We start from the raw sequence: 8,844 nt of genomic DNA, 5'->3' as shown, positions 1-8,844 counted from the left end.
TCATGCGCAAATCGCACGCTCGCCCTGCCATGGATCCCCAAACAAACAACTCTTTGAAGCGTTCTTCATCTATGATTAAAGCTTTCTCTAGGAACGGTTGCAGCTTTGTCGGTTTGCGCCTGCATTGTAAAGAACCGACAGCGGAGAAACATGCGCGCCCTCATCCGAGAGCAGAATTGGGCGGTCTGTGCAATGGCCGGATTACCACCCAAGGAGGAGAAGTTAGACAACGACGGCTTGGACAACTCCGACGACGAGCATATTTGGCTCGATCTCTGCTGCGTCTTCGACCAGTACTTCCGCGACAAGGACGACAAGGGTGCCGGAAAGGGCAAGGGTAGCCGTGGATGATCTTCTCCACCATAGCCAAACATGCCAAATTTTAGTAATCCGATGGTATGTTAGTGGTGTATAAATAGCCAAATGATGTATGTAATGCATCGTTACGTAGTTGCATGAATTTGAGGTGTAATACTGGAGATGCTCTGGTGTGAGAAGAATAATTTTAGGCTTGACCTGTTTGAGGGATCGGATTTGCAAGTCCGGCTGCAGATGCTCTATGGTTGATTGTTCTTTCTCAACGTTTGCAGCTTCTTCAGTTTGATCAGTGCCGGTTGAAGGCTTGAAGCCAAACTTTGCGATTATAGCGATCACCTTCCCCAAGAAACTTCACGACACAGATTGGAGCCCAAGGTGGCGGCGGAAGGCCGGGTTGAGGATGGCGCGGAGGAGGATCTTGGACGTGGCGGCGCAGCGGACGGCGGTCGTCACGCCCGAGCGCGCGACGATCTCGAGCGGACGGTGGTCGTCACGCCCCGCTGCATTTGCCAACGCCTCGTTTGGTGGTCGACAGCGTCGATCGGCTTGTTGTTCAACGCGTGTTTCTTCTACTAGTCCAGGCAAGTTATTCGTGGGATCGTTTCCTTCTTTTTCTTCTTTAGTTTGTCTAATTCACATCTAGATATTTCTTCAGGATGTCACATCTAAGCTCCCACAAATAGATAATGCAGCAACAAAAAATAAAAAAACAAGGACAAAAAAATAGACCACAAACTGAATGGACATTAGTTTAGATATGACATAACTATGTCACATCTAGATGTGTCCTGGACGGACCTTTTCTTCTTGAAAAAAGTCCAAAACAAACCTTGATCTTGTAGATCAAAAAGCTAAATCAAACCCTGAACTTCAAATTCCTGAAATTAGCACACCAAATTATCTGATCCCGATCTATTCTAAACCTTGAGCGTATTTTGGATGGGATTGTTGACGTGGAAGCAGGTCGAATCGGGATCGCTGACGACTAGGCCGGCCCACATATTGTTAAGCATGTTTTTTCTTTTTTCGAGCGTGAAGCGTGTTTTTCTCTTTTGATTTAAAAAATACCAAGCAGGGAATCGAGCTAGAGATCTGGCGCTGCTGAACTCTACCTGCTAGCCACTCCATACAATGACTGTACGTGACATTTGAAGCGCGAAAACATTTAACACCAACACAGCTTCGACATTTGAAAACATTTCTGTTTTTTTTGTTTGAAAATTGTCAACGATTTCAAAACGTAATATTCTTAAAAGCAAAAGGAGTTTTTCAAATTCCAAATATGTTTTGCAAAGATGTGAACGTTTTTTGGATTACGATTGCCAGAATAAAGTTTAAAGGGAGAATATTTTTTTAAAACTTGAACAATTTTGGAAGAAAATGAACATTTTAAACATAACCATTTTTTTAAAAACTTGTTATTTTTTCAACCTGGACTATATTTTAAAATGCGAACACTCTCTACAGTTTATAGAAATGGGAAAATTTGTCCGCACGTTAAAATTTTGTTCAGGTTTCAAAATTGTTCCTGATTTCAACAATTTGTTCCTTTTTTAAAAAAAGTGTTCACACTTTAAAAAATGTCAGGCATTTGAAAAATTGTTCACGGTTTAAAAAATATGTTTTTCAAAAACATTTCGTAATTTCAAAGAAATATGTTTTTATTTTAAAAACATTCGATTTTCAAAAAAATTGACAATTTTCAAGAAAAAGTTTTGGAAATTTGCAAAAAAGTTTTCAAATCTCGACATTGCCATGTGTTTAAATATTTCACGCTTCTCTAATTTCACCAATGACCATCAGTTATAGTGTTTACTAGGAAGACTACACCAGCTCTAGGTCGCAAGTTCGATTTGTGGGATCTCTTATTTTTCGTTGTTTTTTACGTCGTGCGGTCTGCAAAAATCGTTTCAGTATTTTTACGTGCAATTTTGAAAAAACGTTGCAAAAAAAATATTTGCATCCTCAATAAAATAAAAAATACGTCGCGCAGTTTGGGAAAATCGTTTCGGTATTTGTACGTCACGTAATTTTGGAAAAAACGTTGCAAAAAAAATGTTTACATCCTCAATAAAATAAAAAATACATCGCGCAGTTTGGGAAATCGTTTCGGTATTTGTACGTCGTCCAGTTTGAAAAAAACACTTCACGCCTGGTGGGCCGGCCCAGCCGCGTTCGGCTGTAGCCAAAGATCTCGGGACAATCCCTGTTTGAAAACACGTTCAAGGTTTAAAATAGACCGGGATCAGATAATTTGGTGTGCTGATTTCAGGGATTAGAAGTTTGAAGTTTGATTTAGCTTTCGTCTACAATTTTAAGGCTTGTTTTGGACTTTTTCCTTTCTTCTTCGCCTTTGCACCAACGGATATCAGCACCATATGCCACGGCTAATCCGATTTTAAAACCCCCGTCGTGTTCCTCCCCGGCCCGGACGGCAACTCCGAAACCCAGCCATGGCGATGCACCGTTGCGCTACGCCATAGATATGGAGAGATGCTCCTATATAATATGAAAAAATGACACGACCTGCGCATTGACTCCTCTCGGTCGCGTCAAGCCGTCAACCAAGTCGCGCACCGAGAAGAACCCGGTCGATTTCTACCCTACCCAGCGGTTGCCTTCGCCGCGACGAAAGTGAAATTTCCACGAAGCCGCACGCGTTGGTTTCGATCTACTCTGCTCGTAACACCCGCCGCGGAGGAGTAGACACGGCAGCGCGCGTGGGCACGATCCGTCTGCTGGTCAGGCAGCCATGTACTCCGGCGACGCGTCGACCAGCGAGGATCCGCGGGCGTGCCGGGGGCCGTCGAGGCGCCGGCTGCGGAGCCGCGTGACCGCCGTCCGGGCGCCGCCGCTTGCCGACGTGCTGCGGGAGCGCGCGCTGGTGCACCTCCCGCCCGCGGCCGCCGCGCGCCTCCGCCTCGTGCACCCGTCCTGGGAGCGCCGGCTCGCGTCCCCGCTCTTCGCCGTGGCGCACGCGGCCGCCCCGCGCCGGATGTCCGGCCTCTTCGTCCCCAAGGCAGGCTTCCTCCCGTTCGACGGGCCCGACGACGCTGTGCCGTCCCAGACGCTCGCCTTTGCCCCGGCCTCGGAGGAGGTCACCGTGCTCTCGTCGTCGCACGGGGTCGCGTGCTGCTACTCGCCCGCCGACGACGCGTTCTTCGTGTGCAACCCGGCCACCGCGTCCTGGGCGCCCGTCCCGTCCCCGCCGTGCCGCACCTGGCCGCGCCCCGCGATCGTCGTCCTCTTCGACGCCACGCCGTACAACTTCCGCGGCGACTACGCGCTCGTCTGCGCCGCTGAGTGCGCGCCGGGCTCCGGCGCCTACTGCTTCCTGGTGTTCACGTCCGGGACGGGCGCGTGGCGGGCCACCGACGCGGTCGTGCCCGCCGAAGGGCTCGTCGCCGCGTCGGGCGCGGCGGCCGGTGGGACGGCGTGGTGGCGGACGAGCGTCGGCACGGCCGTGGGGTACAGCCCGTTGACGGGGCGCGTCGAGATGGTACTCTGCCCCGGCGACAGCGGCATGTGGGAGATCGGCTCGGCCGGGGGCAAGCTCCACTGCGCCGTGCGCGATCATGACAACAGCGTCGCCGTGTTCCGGCTTGACGAGGACGAGAGCTGGGAGGAGGCCGCCGCGAGGGTGCCCGTGGCGGAGCTGCTGCCACGTCGGCTCACAAAGCCCGCGGGGCACGAGAACGGCGAGGCGAGCGGGCAGGAGCTGGTCGCCCAGTCTTCCTTCATCGTGGAGAAGGAGGTGGTGCGGCTGGACGATGGCGTGCGGCTCATGGGGTTCCAGGGCGCGGAGCTGGAGGTGGTGGCGCTGGCCGGCAGGCGGCTGGTGGCGTTCGACGTGCGGACGCGGCGGCGGCGCGAGGTCAGGGTGCCGGTGGCTCAAGAGGAAGAAGAGGAAGAGGAAAAGGAGGAGAAACGGTGGGACGGGGCGGAGTACGCCGCGCACACCAACACGCTGGCGCTCGTCGCGCCCGCCGTGCTCGCGTGCGAACCGATGCTCGTGGAGGAGTGACCGGACGCCGGAGAGGTCGCATTTTCTTGACCGGATTTTGGTTGGTTCCTCGCAGGCTTTGCTGTGGGCACTAGAAGCATCGATCGAGATAATAAGTCGTGTGAATGCTATTAGTTCTTCCAAGAGCTTGACACTTTTAGTTACTCTGTGCTACTACCTGTATTCCCAAATGTGTGTTGAACTGCTAAGACCTATTACATTTATAGAAAAGTGGCAGGTCTCGTGTTGTGGCTGACGCGCATGCAAAAACTGGCAGGTGTTGCTTTTTTATGAAAGTGCCTAAGACTCATCTAAATGAGATATAATTTGGTCTCATTCACTTGAAAAACAAAAACAAATCAAAGTAGTAGTACAACTCACGTAAGCACACACGCATATAAAGGTGAATGCGACATAATTAAAACTCAGCTAGATGAGTTCTAGCAAAACTGTTTTTAATTAAGGTTGCCAAAAAGGAACAACGCGGCCTCCACGGTCGGAAAGCGAGCGTGCCTGTTGGAGTTGGCGGCCGTCTGGGTCGACTAGGGTGAGGATTGCGGTTCAGCGGCACGGGCATGCCGGTGGAGCATTCCCGAGGATGCGGTGGCGGGGTTGACGCAGCGCATCGGCGCTTCCTCGGCGCTGCTGCCTGAAGGGGGGCGAGTCGGGGTCCCGGCGCAGATCTTGTGTAATCGGTGGCGGCTGCGGCTGCGGCGGGCCACTGCGGGGTGGCAGCCTGGTTGGGATGTGGCGATTAGGGCATGCCCAACGCTCCACTGTGGACGGGTGCCCCAGCCCTATACGTCACTCCCGATTGTCCAGCTCAGCTCAACTAGTAGCCTGCAAACCAAGACGGGATCCTGCAGAGGAGGTAGTCTCTTGGCTGACAAAAGTAAGAGACAGATGGGAAAAGGGAGAGAGATGAAGCGATCCAGCCCTCCACGTTCACTGAAGTATAGGAAAAAGAGGATGTATATGTCATGCATTGGTTTGACGGGGCAGCTTCATGCATTGAGGGTTTGACAAACTAAGTAGTGCCCCATCCATCTTTACTTACGTGGAAGAGGTGAAGCACTAGGGAGGTGATGCTTCCATTGATGCCCTTATGGCTGGCATTTGTAGTTTCGTGGCGAGGGCGATGAGCCATGCAGAAGGACGGCGAGTGCTGGCCATGATGCGCGGATCTGTTCTGCAACCGGCAGTGGCGTTGGTTGCTCTTAAGGCTGGTCACAGTGGGGAGGAACTTAGGAGTAACATCACACACTTCAATACAACTTTGCTTATGTGGCACGTATCTCTACTTCTAATGGAGCAGTTGGTAGTCTCGCTTCCAGGTTTTTTTTCGTCCCACCACTTTCGTCCGGTTTTTTTTCGTAGGTTAACCGTCGTAGATTTTTTTCGATGCTGGTTTCTTATTCACCGGTTTATTTATCCCTCATCTCTTTCCTTGCAAATCAGCACTTTCCAAACGTGCACGCAATCACGGATCTAAATTTACTAACTTATTCAAATCAACCGATACCTTCCATTATTGCAAAATTTTTTAGGAAACAAATAATAGATTTTAAGGAAACAAATAAAAGATTTTAAAGACGCATCATACTTTACTAACAATCACTAAAAATCAAATCTAAATTAATTAACCTTACCTTAAATCACTCAATCACTTTAATTAGGAAACATTTTCTTTCCTAACTGCACCCCGCTTAGTGTGCACATAACAATCCGAAGTAATTAGAGTCACATGATCGAATCCATTTATTTAGAGCGACATGATTGAATTCATTTATAACAATAATCCTCACCAAAAGTGCGTTTAGCAATTTTAGAGGGCGGACCAAAACTCTGCCATCCGCTCACCCACGTTTGTTTAGGTACAGGAAAAAATGGCATAATATATGGAAACAACACGACCGGGGCGGCGGCGCAATCTTCGGGGATAGGGGATTGGAGGAGAAGGATTGGCCTGGCAGCATGACCGGGGTGCTTCCCCGCGGCCGCGGCCGTCCTCGCGATGCCACCTACCCGAAATCAATGCTGCTCCCTGCCGTCAGCCGAGGCGACGCCGCCTGCTCTCCTACCCACGGTCCGCTGCCGCGTGCGGCTAAGGCGGGAGGAGTAGCGACGGGGTCGAGGTCCTTCATGCGTTCCGGGATGGAGGCCATGATTTCATCGAGGTCGTTGCTGCCTCCTACACTAAGGGTGTGTCGCCGAGATTGAGGCGAGCATGAGGAGCTGTGGCGGAGATCCATAACAATTCTTCATAACAGAAGAGGATCTCATTTGTAGAGTGTGCATCACTAACTTAATTCAGAAATAAAGAGTGGATGCATGAGCTCTAAACTGGAACATGCACAACATCAGAAAACAAGTAGCACACTGCAAAGAGGAAATGACATGAAAAATTGCTAGATCATACCTCTGGCACACAGTCCACTTCCCTTTCCTGGCAGTCAGTGATTTCTTAGCACAGAAAGCTGGAACAGTCACAGCATGAGCTGGGCGGCTCCTCCATCAGTGTCTTGCTATTTATGACCAAAGGCAATTAGACGCAATACATAAGGAAGAATGATGCCTGATTGAGCACACCAGTTTTGTCATGATCCATGAATACACCAAACATTCTTCTCAAGTATAATAGCTCAAAGAAACATTACCACAAACTTTGCCGATCTCAGGACCGTGGATTGCATCTATTAAGACTTGAAGATACTTCCAAGACCGCTAGGAACAATATGACCAAACATAGAGCAAACTACAAAAGAGAACAAATAGTTATAGTATATCCAGAAAAAGGTAGTATTATGTAAATATATAGCAAAGTGATTTTGTGTATGCCAGTTGCAGCATCTGACACGACACATTTTCTAGCAAATGGACCTCTATTTGACATTTCACCACAAAGTGCCTGTACAAAGACTTCGGCGCTGTGGCACACGCAGAAAACTGAGAAATGCCTTTTACTATCTTCTTTTTCACATGAGGTTCGTCGACATTACCTCAAAATACAAAGCGAGACAAGGCCTTGTGTTGTTTCATTTCAGATATCACATACGATCAATTTCAGGAATAAACACTTGCTGAGAAATTATAGTAGATCCTGAATAAAAAGAAAATACAAAATAGAAATGTTCTTTGACATGGCCTTCCATCAGTGTATTCATTTGTCTTCTATTGATCACCCAAACGTGAAATGAAAATAAAATGATGGTTTCTCATTTTGGTCTCAAAAAATTATACCAACAAATGAAAAATGAAAAACAATGTTAATAATTTTGTAACTGCAATAAATATGGCATCAGGACCAAAAGATGCTCAATAACATCAATGCCTAAACTGTAGTAGCATGCAGATATAACATTCTTTTCGTCTCATAAACCAAAGGAAGTTCAGAACATACCATCTTAAATCACTGTGAGCGCCTTGGCTTGCATCATCTCCTAGTTGACCTGAGCTACAAATGCAATACAAGTCAATACTCTGATTTCATTCACCCTATTTTGCACAGGTCAATACCGAACGAACCAAATAAGTCAATAGAGTTATACTCTGAAGAAATGCTTACCATATTTTAACAGAGATGCAGAGGAAGAGGGATAGGGTCTGAATCTGATGGGCCAGAGAGGAAGACGACCATGCGGTCTGCGCCTGCCGAGAAGTGCCGTTATCGATGAGAAGTGTCGTTATCGATGGCAGAGAGGACGGGAATCTTCGTGTGCACGGCATGGGGGTGCAGCATCGGCCACCTCGTCGTCTCCGCGAAAGCTTCATGTCTTCGTCCATCTCTCCAGTGTGGGGGCGCCCGTGCCTCTCCTGCTGAGAGTTGAGGAGCAACGAAAGCTGGGTTAGGAGCAGCTATGGCAAGAGCACAATGGGGCAAGATAAACGGGAAAGGAGAAGGTCGACGTACCTCTGGAAGGAGAGAAGGAGAGAGGCTTGAGTAGCAGGCTGCGCCCTTCCTGACGAAGAAAGAACGATGGGCCGACGGCGCTCCTCGCACGCGCCTCTGCACCTGCCGCTCCTGCTGGGTCGAGCCTGCAGGTTCAGCACGCCTCCCCACGGCCAAAAACAACAGCGAAGCAACCGCCGCCCTGCCGCATCACTCCCTCCTCTGTTCCTTCTCCTCCCGTGGCTCTCAGAGAGCACAACAAGAAAGCCGCCGGCCGCCGCCGTGACCTCGTCGGATCCGCAGCCTCATGCCGCCTAGGGACCGGATCCGCCCGGATTCACGCAACAGCGACCTGGTGGCATGGGAGAGAAGGGGAGAATGATGAGCGGCGGCAGCCACGCGCTGGGAATCGAGAAGGAGGAGAGGAACGAAGAGAAAGTGGAGTTGCGTGGGGCTCGAGGAAGTGAGCGGATTGGTAGCTAGGTTTTACTGCTCGCGTCCCATCCGGCGTCCACACCACCAATCACGCACCGAGCCACCCCGCAAGCTTTCACCTGGCTCCACACCTACCCAAAGAGACTAACAAGTGGGCCCAACACTTCTGAAGCGAAAGAGACCTGGCTGAGTGCATGGA

At 49.9% G+C, this 8,844-nt stretch overlaps 1 protein-coding gene and 1 long non-coding RNA gene across 6 annotated transcripts; one reads left to right on the top strand and one right to left on the bottom strand.

The window, feature by feature from the left end:
• The first annotated feature begins 2,889 nt into the window (after positions 1-2,889).
• LOC123117061 (uncharacterized) lies at positions 2,890-4,567 on the top strand. The gene has a single exon (XM_044537908.1). The coding sequence runs from the start codon at positions 3,071-3,073 to the stop codon at positions 4,340-4,342; it is 1,272 nt and encodes a 423-aa protein (XP_044393843.1). The 5' UTR covers positions 2,890-3,070; the 3' UTR covers positions 4,343-4,567.
• Positions 4,568-6,568: 2,001 nt separating this feature from the next.
• Positions 6,569-8,564, bottom strand: LOC123117060 (uncharacterized). 5 transcript variants are annotated; one of them, XR_006457268.1, is made up of 5 exons: positions 8,232-8,564; positions 7,887-8,137; positions 7,722-7,775; positions 6,979-7,076; positions 6,569-6,896 (listed from the first exon to the last, which is right to left on the bottom strand). It is a non-coding gene; the product is annotated as an uncharacterized lncRNA (long non-coding RNA). The 5 variants fall into 5 exon arrangements; XR_006457273.1 differs by having other exon boundaries at positions 6,569-6,846; XR_006457272.1 differs by having other exon boundaries at positions 7,722-7,770.
• Positions 8,565-8,844: the final 280 nt, after the last annotated feature.

Source organism: Triticum aestivum, chromosome 5B (genome assembly GCF_018294505.1).
Source record: "Triticum aestivum cultivar Chinese Spring chromosome 5B, IWGSC CS RefSeq v2.1, whole genome shotgun sequence".
NCBI classification, from domain to species: Eukaryota; Viridiplantae; Streptophyta; class Magnoliopsida; order Poales; family Poaceae; genus Triticum; species Triticum aestivum.
This window is presented reverse-complemented; position numbering and strand designations above follow the sequence as displayed.

Excerpts from the sequence above, each read along its gene's own strand:
- LOC123117061 (XM_044537908.1), top strand. The coding sequence starts at position 3,071 with ATGTACTCCGGCGACGCGTCGACCAGCGAGGATCCGCGGGCGTGCCGG.